General features: G+C 40.6%; 1 protein-coding gene across 3 annotated transcripts in view; it reads right to left on the reverse strand.

The window, feature by feature from the left end:
* TNFRSF19 (TNF receptor superfamily member 19) overlaps positions 1-18,842 on the reverse strand; it is an 89,335-nt gene that overhangs the window by 51,926 nt on the left and 18,567 nt on the right. For 2 of the 3 annotated variants that reach the window (XM_077868389.1, XM_077868388.1), the window contains exons 2-4: positions 17,337-17,441; positions 15,451-15,561; positions 2,145-2,323 (exon numbers count right to left, since the gene is read on the reverse strand). In XM_077868389.1, coding sequence (XP_077724515.1) covers positions 2,145-2,323; positions 15,451-15,561; positions 17,337-17,405 — 359 coding nt within the window. In that variant the 5' untranslated portion in view covers positions 17,406-17,441. Of the gene's footprint in view, positions 1-2,144; positions 2,324-15,450; positions 15,562-17,336; positions 17,442-18,027; positions 18,283-18,842 lie in introns of all 3 variants that reach the window. The other variant, XM_077868390.1, reaches the window with a different exon arrangement.

Here is an 18,842-nt window from a genome sequence, read left to right on the forward strand (position 1 = left end):
ATAATATTCCATCGTTTGAATATACTCCATTTTGCTAAACCATTTATCAGTTGATGGATATCGGGGTTGTTCCCACTTTTTGACCATTACACATCATGCTGCTCTGAACATTTATGTACTCATTTTTGTGTGGACAGGTTTCCAATTCTCTTGGTTATAATACCTAAAAGCGGGATTGCTGGGTCACATGGTAACTCTATTTTAACTTTTTGAGGAACTGCCAGACTGTTTTCCAAAGTAGCTCCATCATTTTCCAATCCCACCAATGGTGGATGATGGTTCCAGTTACTCCATGTCCTTATCAACCCTTGTCATTGTCTTTCTGGTCACACCCATCCTAGTTGGCTTGAAGTATGTGGTTTTAATTTGCATTTCCCTGATGCAAATTGACACTGAACATCTTTTCATGGGCTTGTTGGCTATCTGTGTATCTTCTTTGGAGAAGTGTCTATTCAAATCCTTTGTCCATATTTTAATTGGTTATTGGTCTTTTCATTATTGAGATGTAAGAGTTCTTTATATATTCTAGATAAGACAATCCCTTATCACATATATGATTTATAAATAGCTCTAATTCTGTGGGTTGTCTTTTCATTTTCTTGATGATATCCTTTGAAACACAAAAGATTTTAATTTTGGTGAAGTCTAAGAGCTATTTTCTTTTATTGCTTGTGCTTTTGGTGTCAGACCACTACATTTTGCACCTGTTCAGGTGCTGAGTCATTGCATAGGGTCACACTTGGCCCATCAGATTATTTCTTGTCCTGTTTCTGTCCTTCAGGCCCACAGGTCTGTCTTCCCCTCTGCCCTCAACAAGAGCCCCAGAGGGGCATCTAGGTGACTCGGTTAAGCATCAGCCTTCAGCTTGGGTCATGATCTTAGGGCCCTGGTATCCAGACCTGTATCAGGCTCCCTGCTCAGCAAGGAGCCTGCTTCTCCTCCTCCCTCTGTACCATGCTCTGCCCCCACTCATGCCCTCCCTCCCTCCCTCTCTCCCTCTCACCCTCAGATAAATAAATAAAATCTTGGGAACCCTGGGTGGTGCAGCAGTTTAGCGCCTGCCTTTGGCGCAGGGCGCGATCCTGGAGACCCGGTGCATGGGGCCTGCTTCTCCCTCTGCCTATGTCTCTGCCTCTCTCTCTCTCTGTATGACTATTATAAATAAATAAAAATTAAAAAAATAAAATAAAATCTTAACACACACACACACACACACACACACACACACACACACGAGCCCCAGAACTAGCACTGTGCCATTTGGTCAGAGCTACCCTGATCTGTGGGCGTATTCTGGCTAAGTCCAGTTAGAGCCCTGCCTCTGCAGTGCCTGAGAGCCCAGATTCCCATGTTAGACTGCTAGAGCACCTGAACTCCAGGGTCATGTCCATGTTAGGACCTGTCTGCATTCCTGTGTCCACAGTGCTTTTCTCCCCCCACACCTACTCAGCAAACTGCCTCAACTCCTCCAAGTCTTGCTCAGAGCTCACCTACCCTGGTCACCCACCTGAACACTGCCATTTGCTTGCCCTCGGGGCATGCCTAATCCACCTTACCTGCTCTAGGTTCTCTTTCTTCTACAGAAATCATCCTCTGCTACCTTTCTGCAGAATTTATGTATTATTTACTGTTTAGCTCTTTTGAAAACCCTTACTAAGATCTAAACTCCACACGGGTAGGGTTCTTGGCCTCTCTACCTCAGCAACGCCTCACTTCTCCTAAAGCAATGTCTCCACGCTGCTTCACAAATATCCGTGGAAATGAGTGAATGGCTGTGATTTGCATTTCTCTGATCACTAACGAGGATGAACGTGGACATAGGATCACAGGGCACACGTGTTGCCTCTTTTGTGAATTGCCCAATCACTCTTCCGTCCATCTGTCCACATTTTCTTTTTCATCAATTTACAGGAAGCTCTTTAGATTCTCGTGACACTAATCCTGTGTTAGCTGCACTTATGCGTTTTATTCGTAACCAGCCCGTGTCACGGGGCGCAGCACATGGTGGGCACAGAGGATGTCCCGACCGCTCGCCAGATGTGTGCAGGTTCCTGTTGGGGTGTGATCACCTTCAGGGGGAACAAGGGAAATGTTTGTTTAATCATCATCCTATGATTACGGGGGACAGGAATCACCCAACGTACCCTGGCAAGCAGTCCCCGCAGACGGTATCGCTGGTGACGGAGCAGTTGGCCTTCTGGAAGCGGTTCACGGCCGCGCACTCCAGGCACGGCTTGCATTTCTGAAAGCCCCAGTCCTCCTTGAACCTCTGAGGCCGGCACGTCATGCACTGGGCATCCTCCCCGTAGCCAAAGCCGCATTCCTGCAGGGATTAACAGGCACCAGAACGCTATTCAGACGTGGCAAGCGTGAAAAAGACGGCGGGGATAAAAGGAAGACCTGGTCTTATAATCACCAAGCAGGGCCTTCTTGGATACAAAGGCAGCCCTTTCAGCAAGTTCAAATGTGTCTCCCACTGCTAATAATCTCTCTTACTACGATGAGTATACTTAGTCATCCACTTTATTCAAGAAGCCACGAGCATTTGAATAATAAAGGTTCTCAGGGACCCCCACTGCTGCATTATTGCTAGCTTATGGCAGAATTATGGCACTTTCTTCTTTCCTAATTAAGCCAGTCTTGGGCATGTGCAGAAACTACAGTCAGGGAAGTATCCAGACACTTACTTACTTAGCAAGGCAGAAAACAAGTATTTGGATCTCAACAGTGATATTTTAGAAGTGAGGCTAGCTGCAAAAGAAATTTCCTAAGCTGATAAGCCTAGAAATCTATCCAGTAGAGAGCATCTTGACAGGTTTAGCCGTGTGTTATTGCGTGATAATAGAAAGATTCTGATGTAGTTCTTTAAAGAACACTCAATTCTTGTTTGGATTAAGCTGTGTGATGCTAAAGGTCTCCGGATAGATTTGAACATCAAAACACAGTACTGCTTCCCATGGATGGGCAAAATGGATGGTGCTTTGACCCACATTATGATCATTTCTACAAGGTTGAGAACCAAATAAATCAGAGCCTATCGTATAATGTAAATACAATGCAACCATAAGAAGAATGATGTAGGGGCACCTGGGGGGCTCAGTTGGTTAAGCGTCTGCCTTTGGCTGGGGTCATGATCCCAGGGTCTTGGAATCAAGCCCCATGACAGTTCCCTGCTCAAGGGGGAGTCTGCTTCTCCCTCTCCCTCCCTGCTTGTGCTCTCTCTTGCTCTCTCTCTCTCAAATAAATAAAATCTTATTTTTTTAAAATAAGAATGTGTAGATATGTGTTCATGGTTTGGAAATATGATCCCATCGCTTACAAAAATATTCATAATTAGTACTAATGTTTACTGGGTGCTTACTCTGTGCCTGGAACTTCATACACATTATCTCATTACTTTAGACTTCTTTCAAATGAGAAAAGTGTTATCATGACTCCCATTTCATGAATGGGGGTGTGGAGCTTCCCAGAAGGTCCGTACCTTAACCAAGGTGACATTGCTAATGTCAGAACCAGGATTTGAACCTACACTGTTTCATTCTGCAATTGGATTCTATACCTCGACACCGTAGGATCCATAGGATACTTATCTCTGCACTTGGAGAGCACGCTGAGCGAGCCCACATAAACAGCTCAGTAGCAGAGGGAAGGACTCTGACAAAATCTCTTCATTTCCTCACCTGTAAACCTCAGATGCAGGATGCAAATCCCTGCCAGTTCAAAATTCCCACTGGCCTATAAAACTTATATACTTAAAGCCTTTCATTTGTATTTATAGGCACAGTCAACTAAGTAGTACTTACTGTCAAAAATTAAATCAAAACCAACACAAAAGATAACATTCCCCATACCCAACAAACTTCTGAATAAAAGAGATTCGTAATAGAACTTCAATTTAGAGTTTTTACTAATTAACTCATTCATATCATGGAGGAGCCATACCCTCCTTCCTCACTTCAGTTATTCAGCCAGCCTTTCAAATGCATACTCTAAACATCCACATCAAAGAGTAGGGGAGCAAAAAAAGGTCAACAACCTTCTGAATCCTGAGTGTTCCAACTAGACGATGTTCTAATCCAAGGCACAGACAGCAGAAGGAAAAAAATTGATTTGAAGAACTATTCACAATTAGAATTTTTTTTAAAGGTTTTATTTATTTATTCATGAGAGACACACATAGAGAGAGAGGCAGAGACAAAGACAGAGGGGAAAGTAGGCTCCCTTTGGGGAGCTCAATGTGGGACTCGATCCCAGGACCCCAGGATCACAACCTGAGCTGAAGGCAGATGCTCAACCACAGAGCCACCCAGGTGCTCCACATTTAGAATTTCTTTGAAACTGTTAGCAGGTATTATCTAAGGGGTGGGGAGTGAAATTATGAGGTGATTTGAATTTTTTATAATTCTGCGATAATTTAAATTTTGCCAAACAGCATCTCTTACTCCGGCAATCAGGAAAATACCAAAGATACATATTCAAGAAGAACTGCTTGGGCATGGACTAGGTCCATGGAGTAGGTCTTTGCGGGGAGGTCCCTGCTGTTTTTGGTGCTTTGTACATGGGTGATGTGGCTCTGCACTGGGGCAGAAGTGTGTTTTTGCTAAGTAGTTGCAGAGACAGCCGAATGCATCCTAAGACTCTCTTTCAGTGTGACAGGAGCCTCTTCTTACAATCTTCCAGGATCAAAGTGTGGTGCCTGTGCCATTTGAATAGGGGGATGGGGACTTGTTGCCCACAGGCTCAGTATCTCCATGTCAAAGGTTCACACAAGAGCAAAGTTTCAAAATTATACTTTGATACAGCCAGCTTGGATTGTAAGGGTGTCATATACAAGTTGCAACACAACAAAGAAAGGAAGGAAAAAGGAAGAGAGCAGAAAGGAAAATAAAGGTTAAGAGAAATGAGAACTAGAGGCGCCTGGGTGGCTCAGTGGTTGTGCATCTGCCTTTGGCTCAGGTCATGATCCCAGGGTCCTAGGATCGAGTCACACATCCGGCTCCCCACAGGGAGCCTGCTTCTCCCTCTGCCTGTGTTTCTGCCTCTCTCTGTGCTCTCATGAATAAATAAATAAAATCTTTTTTAAAAAGTAAACTATAAATCAAGCACAGAGTGGGCATTCACCAGGTAAATGATACCTTTCTAGATTCTCTACAACTCAACAAACCAACTTTCCCAATTCAAGTATAATAAAGCCTCACTGGGAAACAAAAGGATCCTCAGACTCCAATTTTTTCTGGGTTACTTGAAACATAAATATAGGGACGCCTGGGTGGCTCAGTGGTTGAGTGTCTGCCTTTGGCTTAGGACATGATCCCAGACCAGAGTTGCAGGATCGAGTCCCCCACATCGGGCTCCCTGTATGGAGCCTGCTTCTCCCTCTGCCTATGTCTCTGCCTCTCTCTCTCTCTCTGTGTGTGTGTGTGTGTGTCTCATGAATAAATGAATAAAATCTTTTTTTAAAAAAACATAAATTTATATCTGAATTATTTTTAGAGAATAAAAATATGTCTATAATGAATTGCAGTTATCTGTCTTTTAAAAATGGTACACAAAATATAATTTAGCCATACCTGCTTGAATCAACTATTGCGTTGTGTTGTAATACAAGAAACTAGGAAGCCCCTGTGTGTATGTAGGCAGTTTAATATCCTTGCCAGGCAGTCAACTCTCACTCCTCGTCCTGTTGGGTTATCACTGTCTCTGACAATTCTCTTCCTCTCTCCATTCCTGAGAAACTAAATGAATATCCAAGCAGACATAGACTTGAAAGAAAGACAAATAGGTGTTTTGGTAGGCTCATCTCTTTTGAAAAATAATGAGTATTTAAGTGTTGGGAAGATATTTGTCCTTATTTTTTGATTCCTGACTGTATTCTAGAGTTTGCATTGCACATACGTGAAGACCATTTTGACTAGTGTGTTTCTGCCACATTATCATTGTGTGTCACTTACATATCACTATACTTCATAGACTGAGGATTCCATGGAACTTTTTTTGGGGGGTCCATTCTATATTGGATCAAATCATGTATAGAAAAAACAACAGGGGCGCCTGGGTGGCTCAGCTGGTTAAGTGTCTGCTTTCATCTCAGGTCATGATCTCAGGGTCCTGGAATCAAGTCCTTAGGTGGGCTCCCTGTTCAGTGGAGAGTTTGCTTCTCCCTCTCTCTCTGCTTCTCCACTTCACTCACACTCCTCGTGCTCTCTCTCTCTCTCTCTTTCTCTCTCAAATAAATAAAAACCTTGGGATGCCTGGGTGGCGCAGCAGTTGAGCATCTGCCTTTGGCTTAAGGTGTGATCCCGGGGTCCCGGGATCGAGTCCCACATCGGGCTTCCTGATAGAGCCTGCTTCTCCTTCTGCCTGTGTTTCTGCCTCCCTCTTTCTGTCTCTCATGAATAAATAAATAAAATCTTTAAAAAAAATCTTGAAAAAAAAGAAAGAAAAAAACAACAAAGCCTGGGTGGCTCAATGGGTGAGCATCTGCGTTTCGCTCAAGGGGTGATCCCAGGGTCCTGGGATCGAGTGCCGCACTGGGCTCCCTGCAGGGAGCCTGCTTCTCCCTCTGCCTATGTCTCTGCCTCTCTCTGTGTGTTCTCATGAATAAATAAATAAAATCTAACCAAACAAAAAAAAAAGCTGTGTGTCCATTATAATCACAAAATAATACCTAAATGTATTAAAAATGTATTGTGAATCATGTAGTCTCCTGAGAACTTTTATAGAGACTGATAACTATTTGGGGGAATTTAGTTTAAAATACCTTTTATCTAAAGTATTTGTCATTTTCCCAAAGATAGTATCAAAATTCCAACCTCATTATTTTTAAGATTTTAAAAAATGCTTGCAGTTCATGATGGTCTAAGAAATTTATGAAGTGATCATTCTAGATGTTAAATTAACGAGAAACCTTGACTTAACGAGAAATTCAGAGAAGATATTCCCAAGGAATTAAGTGATAGGACCGTGTCCATGGCAGCAACTGCTTTTAGAGCTGACTGCCATATTTCTAAAGCACCATATAAACACAGAGATGCTGCAATTATTTGAAATCCAGGCTATAAAGTAAACAGCATATAAACATTAAATCATCCCCAATATAAATGTCTACTTTGATGTTTTTATTTCATTCAGTAAAACTAGGTGGTTGAAATGCCCTGAAATCTTCCCCATTAAGTTCAATAAATAACTACCAAGAGAAAAAGAGAAAAGGCCAAACAGCTTGAAGTGCTTGTGGCTCACAGCCTCCTGCCCAGGATAGTACTGCTGAGCGCACATTGAAATTGTGCCTCTATAAACTCGTGTCCACCCCCCTGGGGCCAGAGACTATTTCTGGTCCCTTTTCTTTTTATCACTCTTTGTACTGAAAAACTACTACTACACACAAGATCTTTATAAACAAATCAAACAGTATGCCTTCTTTGACATCTCTGGTCTCTTTATTTCCTATTCTGTCCACACAGGCAAACAGCTGTTATCTGGTTTGGGAAAAAGCTCCCAGAAATATCCTAACATCCTGTGTGTGTGTGTGTGTGTGTGTGTGTATCTTAACACACTGCTCTGTAACTAGTTTTTCAGTTTTCTGTACTCAATACATCTTGGAGAGTGTTCCCTACCAGCAGATGGAGAGCATACCATTGTGTGGCTAATAGTTGAGTTCATTCTACCGGAAGCCAGTCATCACTGCATCCCAAGTGCAGGATGGAGGGGCAACCACAGAGGTCTGCTGAAGCACTGTGGCATTGATCACACTGTCTAATGGTACATTTAATGAAAACAGTTAAAAAATCTTTTGCGGCTTCCCCCATTACTTTTAAATATAAAGGGCACAATTTCCCTCGGCATATGATTTCCCAGAGCAGGCTAGTATACTACTGTTGAGAATAAAAGAAATGGAAGGAATGGATTTTTGGTGACATAAAACAAAGAGTACTTAAAGAAGAGGCTAAGCTAGCCATGCTGGTGGTGAGGTTTACCGTACTTTGCACCAAACTTCACAGGCTCCTGTGAGCTACTTTCTCTATGAGGCCCTAGCCTTGGCTTTGTCCTCAAGAGGTCAGTTGTCCAAGAATCCTGTGAGGTTGGTTAAGCCAGAATCTTCCACCCTCCTATCCGCTCACCCTCAATTCCTGCTCAAATTTCCTCCTGGCCCTCCAATCCTCGGATCATCCTGCCTGCCTTCAGCAAGAATCCTGTTAGGTCTGCTTTTGCCAGAATGCCCCCTGCCCTGATGTTTCCTCCTAGGACTTTTCCATCCACTGCCTCCCACCCTGGTCCTTGGCTGAAATCCCCACTTGTCCATGTTGCATTTGGAATTGAGCCTAGTTCTATCCTGAGGCCTCTCTCCCCCTGTTGCAATAGTTCCTGAGTGAAATCAGTTTTTGCTGCTTTCCCCTCTGTCCGGCTCTGGTTCTCTGACACTTTTCAGGTTACATTACAGCTCACCCTCTCACCATTTCCTTGGAAGGACTGTACTTGTGTTCGGTGAGGGAGGATACATGGGAGGACACCAGGGCGGGAGTGGGGGCATTAGTCAGCCATTGGCCTGGCCCTCAGAATTAGACATATGTGTTTTATTTTTATGGAGCATGGTTGGCCGTGAATACCAATGGCAGAGATGCATTTAGGCTTTCAAACAATCCTAGAGTATTTGTTTTTGAAATTATGACCTCGTATCTTAAAAGCTTAAAAGGAAAACTTACAACTTTCCTGAATCCCTGAAGAGGCCTTTTAATAAGCATCAAGGTGTGAAAATGTACACATGAATAAAATAACCCAATTAAAAAAAAAGCATTGCCATAGGATTCCTAGTGATTTCCCAAAATCCTACAATAAGTGAACAATCCTCTATACTTAACACCACCCTGCATCACTCTTTCCCCAAAGCCTATCAGGGCACCTGGTACTTATAAAGATTCTTTGATTGACCAAACTTTAGCCAGGCTCCTTAACCTTCTTCCAGGTGCACCTGTGCACGTCCTTGTGCTATCCAGCTTTAGCAAGTCCTCTGCTAAGTCAGCTTACCCAGAACTACCCATTCTCAATATCGGCTGGGGTTCCTCATCCTATACTTGAAGTCTCATAGGGACTTGAAGTCCAATCACCTTGGCTTGTCTTCAGCAAAGAGCTGTTAGGTTGGCTTCAGCCAGGACACCTCCTACCCTTGATGTTTGCCCTCAGTAACTTTCAACTCACCGACCCCTGCTCCATGGCTATAAATTCCCATAAGCCCATGTTGTGTTGGGATGGAGCCCAGTGGTTTTCCCCCACTAGAAAATCCCATTGCTGTGATCCCCCTCCATACCTATCGAACAAAGCCTTGCCGTCCTTATTAACAAGTGCCACTGGATATTTTTTTCTTTAACAGTACATACCAGGCTGGTGAGTAACACATAAATGTTTGCTGACTAAATGAATGGAGGAACAAATATCATTGAAGGCAGTGTTTCCTGATGTTGTTTTATTACTAGTATCATTACTTTATTCCAGGGAACAAACCCTATAAAGGTCACAGCAGTGTCCTAATTGGTAAGTCCAGATAATTCTCTGGGGCTGGTGGAGGTGGGCCAGGGGATGGAAGATGAGGGTGATGGTCACTGTGGGGTGGGGGTGGAAGCTTTGAGCAACCCTCCTTATCTTGGTTCCAAGGCAAGAGAGGGCTGCATCCAGCTGGGCCGCTTCCACCCAAGCTGGCGGCAGCAGTAGCTCTGACACTCTGCCCAATATTTTTAAGCCACATTTGGTGGCTTTCCAGTGGCAAAATGACTCAAAGTAAACAGTCCTCAAATCCCCTTCTCTCTTTTCTCCCTCTGCAAATTCAGCACTTAGCAAAAACACAAGCGGATCTTACCTACATGTTGTAGGAGCAGTTTCAGACCACAGGGGAGATCCTCACAGACCATCAATTGTCCAGGAAATACATTTGGGGGCCTTGGGTCTAAAGCACTATTTATTTGTACAGCCAATAAGTTATTAACTTTGGTTCTTTGAACTTGAAACGCTCAAATTTGGACAGAGAAGAAGTTATTTGTGGAGAAAATCTAGCGCACGCAAATGGAAATGACAAATTAGATTTATGTAGCTGGTGTTTAGAAATCAGCTTTTTAAATTTCCTTTAATAAAACACCAACAAAGACCTAGGTTCTCCCCCCGCCCCGGCCCCACAAGTTCCAGTTTATGAAAATCTGTAGTTGAGTTTTTTAAAGAAAAATTACAAGCTAGAGCTTGCTAATATCTGCCAAACATCACTGGGCTCGATTAGGTATAATTAAACATAAATAAAGTGAGCAACACTGTAATTAGATGGCATAAATGAATCTTTTTCATGCTTGCAAATCATATTAATCTTTTTGTGTGCATGTGTGACTTTCTTCATGGGGACAAAAACAGCTTTCCAAAAAAGTAGACATCTTTTAAAATGTGCATATTTGTGGAGGAAAGTGTGTTGTTGTTTACAAGACTTAATTTTTTACATTAAAGTCATCCCAATAATTGGTTAGAAAAGTTTACTTTGAAAACCGTGCCAGAGACTTGAAGACTGTTTCAAGTGGTTCATGCAAAAACTAGTTTCCTGGTTTACTGCTGGGAGGTGATCATGTTAAAAGCACATTGTTGGCATTAATACTCGGTGAGGAGGAGGGGCTGTGGCTGGGCAGATTCTAGACAGTAAGAATTAAAAGGCTAATGTGGTCACTTCGGGAAAACAAAAGTCATCCTCTCCCACGTATCGCAATGCTGTTTATTTCTGTGAGCCAAAAAGCTGGCTGTTTAAGGCTCCAGATGCCAGCATGTAACCACTCATGGAGCTACGTAAGCAACAGTTTGTACTTTTTGTCTTGGAAATAGGAAAAATACATTATCAATGATCTTTCTCTTAAACTTTCTGAACCTAAACCCTGATGTGGAAGAGAGAAAGACCAGCTATGGCTCAATGGAAGAAAATCCTCAAAACAGACCCCAGATGGCTCAGTGGCCTATCCTACATTTTCCCAAAGACACAGGAAAACTACCCATTAAGCTGAGTTACCAAAAAGAAGCTGACTGAGAAGATAGGATACTGGGGGCTTTCAGGGAAAGAGCCCAAAGAGCTACCAGCTACTGCCATCAGACAGCTCAGATGGGGACACAGAGGGTGCCACATGGTGTGAGAAGCCACAGCAATGGCTCCCGCGTGGCTCAGCCGAAAGGAGTGTGGTGGGAGAGCAGAAGCAGAGGGATGTTCAGAAACCAGTGCCCAGGCCACGGGTAGCTCAGACAAGGAAAGAAAGGAAGGAGGCTGACCAGGAAAGCAGCTCCTAGAATGTACAAGCATCAGGTCAGCGTGATTTGGATCTCTTTTTTAGAAGTTGGTCCTGAGCCAGAATTTCTAGAGGGAATTTCATCATTCTAGAGAGCTACACTGTCCAATATAACAGCCACAATTTCATGTGGCAAAACTTAAAATTTCATTTGCTAAAATTTAAAATCTAGTGCTTCAGTGACACGAGCCACCCTTCAAGTGTTCAATAACACACTTCAAGTGGCTAGTAACTCCTATATTGGCCAGCGCAGATACAGACCATTCCACCATCACAGAAAGTTCTGTCGGACAGCACTGTACATGGGCACTATGCAAAATGAGAAAAGAAATCATTACCACCATGTGGCCCCACCACTTTCTCCCAGCACTTCTAATGGTGGCAATGGACAGAGCAACTGACCATCTCCATGTCTGTTTCCCCATCTATAAAACAGAAGGAGTTATACCCCCTATTTAAGACATACATTAAAGGGCCTCTATAACTTAATATACAAATATCACATAGAATCTGGCTCATTATAACAAACGTTAGCTAGTATCTATTCTGGTTGCATGATATATATTACAGAATAACAGCTGAAGACATATTTGAGAGGTAGTACATATTTGCTAAGAGACATCCCTTAGACACACATAACCGAAAGTATCTAGGGTAAAAGGTTAAAATAAGTAATCACTTAAAAAGTGGCCAACAAAAGGAAAAGTCTCAATCTAAACAAGCAACAATGGTTATTACTGAGCTTGGAGCTTCTGTGCAGACTTACTATCTGACAACTGAAAGGAAGTGAAAGAGGTCAGATGGACCACTGACCACCTAGGACAGGTGTGCCAAAGTGTAGACTGTCTCCAGGAATGCTATTCTGGTAACCTCCCCCAAACCCTACACTACATGTTTTAAATGGCAGAGACCTAACAATGGGAAAGTAAGCCCCGACACCTTCAGAAAAAACTAGAATTGAACGCCTTCCAAAGAAAATAATCATTAGGAGTAATAAAACCACAGATGGAAATTTTAACCCTACCTGCTTACCCAAAGTATTTCCAGGCTTTAGTTTTAAGACACAGATAACACATTTGTAATTCAAAGAACCCTATGACCCGGCATTTGTTATTTTGGGTTGAGAGACACAATATTAGAAAATGGACATAAGTTTTAAGTTATGTTTACTATAGTGAAACAAGTAATTTAATAATGTTAGGATAAAGGTTATCTGAAAGCTCTCATGTCTGGTGAAAATGCACTTCTTTTTTTTCCCCTTAATATAAAGAAAACTGGTTGTGATCAATAATTTGATTCAGCTTTTCTACTTTTTAATAACTGACTTTAAAATACTTACTGTTCATTGTGCATTCAAAATTTCAAGCACCACAGGTAACCAGAATCTTAAGCCTCAGTTAAAGAGGTAAGTACTACAGAACTCAGTTATTGCAAATGAACAGGCATTCCGCCCTCCAAATTATAAGTTTGGCATAATAAGTGAAAAAGGAATTCAATTATTTATAAATATCAGATTATGTTTTTTTTTTAAAAAAGCTTAGTATTAGCCAAAGATGTAAACTTTTCTTTGATTTGTAAAACTTGGATGTCAGAGTTAACCAGTTGAAAAGGTTTGCTAATTTAAGTGATTTATCTGATTTTAATATACTCAGAACTTAATATTTTTCTCCTCTGAAAGATATATGTTCTTGCTAAAGAGTTAATTAAGGCAGCCTAGAAAGAAGAAACTGTAAAATTATGAATGGACAGTTTAGAAACTTCCCAGCCCCAAAGTAATCACTTATGAAAAAACCTCGAGCTGTCTTGATATATATACATACTGTATAAAATATGTATAATATTATATGTATAATGTATATGTACATATGTATATATATATTTATATGTATAAATGTATTATATATATAATTTTATATACTATAATATATATACTATAATATATACATACTAGGAAACATAGTATGAATATATATTCCATTGATATGTTTGATTCCTTTGCTCTGTTAGGGCATGAGCAAGGCTAAGTTGCTAATTTTATTTGCTAGGAGCTAAAACCAAGATAAAAGACTTGGCAAAATATATAATTTATAACACACACATATACACACACACAGAAATCCATTAACTTTTATATGACAAGATTTAAGTGGCACTTTTTTTGACCTAAGAACTATCTGAAGTTGACTGATGTTCTTTAGTAAAGGTACTCTGTGGCTGTACTATGTCCAACTCAAGGTAGATACCTCAGGGTATGTAGGAGCATGATACACGTATTTGTGACATTCGTGCATCCAAGTGGGTCTTACCCTAATTTTTCAGTGATATCATTACCTTTCCTTTGAGTCTTTCTCACCCAATTTGTCCTTTTTCTAATGAATAAAATGATAATAAATATTGAAACAAATACTAATCAAGTAGTAAAGGCAGAATTATTCAGAATTCCTACTCTCTTTGGTTGCATCCAGTGTCATAGGGATAGACACCTGTTTCCACATTTGGGGAAAATTACTACCTAGAGAAAAATATTTCTTCTGAAAATCCATGGAAAATTTGGAAAATTGTAAAATAGAAAAACTCTTATCAGATAATCTCAGAAGATGGATTTTTTTAAATAAAAAAATGTTAGGGGTGATAGGACCATCAGCCTACTTTTTCAATAAAAAGTTAGATTTTTTAATTAAAATTTTTAATAAAAAAAGCTTAGATAAAAATACTAAAAAACAAACAAACAAACAAACAAAAAAACCACTAGAGGTCATAGGGACCTTCATCCCTGGTCTGATTCTCCAGAAATTATTCTGAGGCTATACTCTCTAGATTCAAAGGATGAAGGAGAGGGAGCAACTTCTGAAAATGATTTACTCATCTTTCAGAATCTATGACATTTCACTCAGATTTTCACAGAGATTTGGGAAAAGAAGAACTTTTGAGAGGTAGCAACTTCATCATCTATTTTTCTGTTGGGCACTGTCACATTTTTTACTACTTTGTTCACTGATCCTAGATCTACAGGTCTGCTCCTCTTACACCCAACACCACAAAACCTAGATCTGAAAATGCACCTCTCTACAATCAATAAGGACTAAAAAATACCAGTTTAGATGCCACAGTGAAGTCAATGGAACACACGGTTCGAAGATCAGCCAGTTTCAATCCAAATGTAAAGCCCAGGATATTAAATGGCACCACTTATTGAACACAACCAGCAGAGAAAAGCCATCCACCAGGAATCACTTGCAGAATGCAGAATGCTTTGTTTCCTGCTGTTTGTGGATCATTGATCAAAAATCTATGAATGACAAGACTCCACTTGAAATAATGGCAGTCTGTAGGGGCAAAGGACTCCTCTTTTAAAAGTCACTTTAAGTAAAAAGAAAAATCTTTTTGTTCGTTTTCTAGCAGGAAGACTTTGATGCTTTATTTAGAACAAAATGATATATCAATTATCTACAACTAGTAACATCTTCAAAAGGTTAGAAAATAAAGCAAAAAAGGTCTGAGAATACCCAAGACTTTGAAATATGCCCTCCTGGGACATACTGCTTCTTAACAAGTAGCGGGTAGATGAATATATTTAAAATGCTCCTGGGAATAACGTACATCCAACATGGGGAGATTAATAATAGCACTTGCATTGTCAAAAGAATGTACAGAACGCTAGTTTGCAAAGGCGCTGCCTCTATGGAGCATGGTTACTGTAGGCGCTACTTTGTGACTAGCAATGGTAATAATTCATCTTAAGAAAAAGAAGACCCAGTGAAAGAAAGTAGCGTTAGTATTTTCCCTTATGATTTTATTTCAAAATCTTCAGTAGAGTATTTGGTTCTTTTTAACTAACTCAAATACACCTTAATAATTCTATTCTTTCGCTGACATACGATAAGCACAAATTTCACAAAACAACAATTAGATTCTAATTATCAGACAGAACCTACTCCTTTTATCTCAGTAAGATATATGAATCAAAGGTATTGGAGAGAGAATTGGGTAATCACCCAATTCTCAATTGGCTCTCAATTTACCCAATTTTGGCTCAAGTAACCAAATTCTGTCATCGTGTCCAAATCTTCACCAGTAACTAGCTAAAAGAGTTTAGCCCAAAAGAATGTATTTTAAAAGCACAAATTTACAACCTCACCATGCATCCAATATTTACCTTAGACAATTCCATGCCTGGCCCACATTGCTTGCAGAGAACACAATTTCCAGATCGATCCCTGAATTCTTGTTGTCTACAGTCTCCTGTTTCACAAATCACTTCACATGCCTGAAAAAAAAAGTTTTGCAAAATGTTATTTTAAAGTAAGTTTAAAATTATATACATATATTTTTGGTAAGAAAGGAACAACATCATCAGTATTATTTACACAATCACTGAATGTAAACATGAATTCAGAGGCCAATTTAATTTTCAATTTAGGAAGAAAAATCACTTTTTATTTTTTATTTATTTATTTTTTTTTTGAAAAATCACTTTTTAAATAAATATTTCATTTATTTGAGAGACAGGGAGAAGCAGACTCCCCACTGAGCAGCGAGCCTGATTTGGGGCTCGATCCCAGGACCCTGAGATCATGACCTGAACTGAAGGCAGATGCTTAACCCACTGAGCCACCCAGTTGCCCCACAAAATCACTTTCTGAATAAGTCAGTGGAACAAATAAGTCAATAAGCCTGATTTTTCTCTGTATTCCCTGAATGAGGTCTGTGTGTGTGTGCGTGTGTGTGTGTGTGTGTGTGTGTGTGTATGTCTCTCTCTCTCTCTCTTTTTTTTTTTTTTTTTTGGATCAACGGCTATCTTCCTCTGATACTTTTCTGAGTGCCTAAGGTAGAAAAGGACAAAATGACTTAGGACATGTCCTCTTTTCTAAGAAGCACTGGGTGAACAGACATTGTTCTGCAGAATGGCGATTATACAAAAAGGCACAGGAAATTGTTCTTGATGATTGTAATGATGAGTAATTAATCAGCACAAACTATGGCCTCCTTGAAGCAGGAGTATCTATAATGATGTCCTGCAAACCAATTAAATAAAATCAAAGTCTGAACCTCTCAAGCAGGCAGGAGGGAGAATTCAAGGTGGAGATTCATTCAGCCACAAAGAAACTGTAATCACTCTGAGAAACAAATTCCAGGGACACCCAGGTGGCTCAGTGGTTGAGCATCTGCCTTTGGCCCACGTCCTGATCCTGGAGTCCTGGGATTGAGTCGCACTGGGCTCCCCGCAGGGAGTCTGCTTCTCCCTCTGCTTATGTTTCTGCCTCTCTGTGTGTCTCTCATGAATAAATAAATAAAATCTTTAAAAAAAGGGCGGGGGGAGGGAGAGAGAGAAACAAATCCCACTACCTCCCTCCTAGACCATTCATTCAAATGTGTAACAGCGTCAGCTGGAAGGAAGGAAAATTTTCCTTCCTCTACCTGAATCTCAGGCTCCAAAGTGACCCCACTCTTACTTTGTCTTTCAAGAAGACTTCAGGTACTGTCTTCAGCATGAATAATTCGTTTTACATTTGCAGATGATGATCCTATCTCCAGATGAAATAAATTTCAACTTTTTTGAACACCTTCATAGATCTTTCATGTCAAGCATTCAAACATTAAAATTCTCCCTCTGTCTTTAATGCTTTTTGGAACCAAGAAGGGTTTAAATAACTATATAAAAATCACACTTCTTTTAAGAGTCAATTCTAATTTCTTCACAAACTGTGTAAATCATGGGCTCCAAAGAGAATCTGGTCTTGTTAGGGTCTAGGGTGTGTTATAGAGACATAAGCCTATACACACAACAGAGTACCATTGTCCTAGAGCTATGAGTAATGCTGTGATTTTATTACTTCATCTAAATGTAAACAAAATAATTTCAACAATTGCTACAAATGTCAAGACTTTTGTCTTGGCAGCAATCTATGCTTACTAATGAAATGCAACATGATAAAATACAATTTGAAAGAAAAATGCAAAAGATGGGATTGGAAATTGAAGATCATTTTGGTACTACTTAGATGACTCTCTCACCACGTTCTTAGGAAAGACTTTACTTACCAAATAGGCCAGTAAAAGTACAATGGTGCGAAATGCTTTCTCTTGTTCCAGGAGCACTTTTAAAGCCATGGCTCTTATTACGTGTATTTATTGTGGAGGAGTTTTCTAAAAGACAAGAAGATCTAGTTAACCAGGATGACATTGGTTGCTGGTGTTCTGTATTTACTGTACAATGTTTACCATTAACATTTCTACTAGGTAATACTATTTATGTTTTAAAGGAAATCACTTTGTAAAAAAATACACAGACAAACAATAGGTAAGCTTTTAAGAATTTAGGTTAGGGGAGTGGAAGCTTTGTCTCCCTACACATTATATGCAAAACTCCTACTGGCTCTGAATTCCTAGGCTATACATGCTTTTATTTTCTTCTTTTTTTTACAGATCTTACCTTTTAAAGTAATCTCTACTCCCAGTGTGGGGTTCAAACTCACAACCCAGAGGTCAAGAGTGGCATGCTCTCCTGACTGATCCAGCCTGGTGCCCCTATGCATGCCTTTATTTTCTACCCAAGTCTTTATAGTTCCAACAGCTCCACCCAACAGAGTTATATTACAACAGTGACTATATAAACCCACCATGTAGATGGGTTTAGTTGGTGCCAAGAGGGCAATTATAGTGATAAAGTAACAATGAACATGTGCTAAGCACTATGTGCCAGGCACTATCTCCACCATATTAATTCATTTACCTTCACAAGGACTCTAGAAGGTAGATATCCAATTTTAGAGATGTGGGGAAACAGGCTCAGAGAGGACTGAGTCCCTTGCTCAAGGCCAATGAGAGACATAGCAAGATGTACACCCAGGTGGGTTGGCTCCAGTGCTCCTGAGTGGCATATACCCTGCAAGGCTTGGGTCTTGGGCCTGCAGCTCCACAAAGAAGCAGATACAGCTCATGTTTGGCATGTGTGAGTACTTCCTCCAACCAGTACAGTGAAAGTAATCTATGAGCAGAAAAATGAGCATTTATTTAAGAACATCTAAAAATCATTTACAAGTGATGAAATTGGAGGCACTCCCTTTTCGATAAAAGATAAAGCCAAATCACCTCATCTTTATGGTAAATGACCTAAAAGGTAGAAACAGACATGGCTGCCTTTTTTTCAGACCCATACAATGTCCAGAGAAGAGATCTATCTTAAAAAAAAAAAAAATAGGGAAGACTCAGCTGGTGGTTCCATCTATTAGGTAGAGAAACAAGGGCTCAGTTTCTCTTCAAAGTTGAATCTTCCAAAACTAACAGAGACCCAGAGCAAACAATGTGACCACTTAGAAAGAAACCAGAGCAGAGAACCAGAACCCTGGACCAAAGACCTTAAGAAAAACAATAGCAATTAACAACAAAGGAAGCAGGGCTGGCGGGCTGCTGTCTCCCTGCTGGCCAAGCAGCCAGCCTGGGGTGAGCCTGAACACAACCCTGTCTGTCTGAGACAGACAGCCCAGAAAGTTACTCCAGCCACCTGAGTGGCTCCAATTATCAGTGCAATGAAATTTAATGTTTGTT

This window comes from Canis aureus, chromosome 24, assembly GCF_053574225.1.
Source record: "Canis aureus isolate CA01 chromosome 24, VMU_Caureus_v.1.0, whole genome shotgun sequence".
In the NCBI taxonomy this organism is placed as follows: Eukaryota; Metazoa; Chordata; class Mammalia; order Carnivora; family Canidae; genus Canis; species Canis aureus.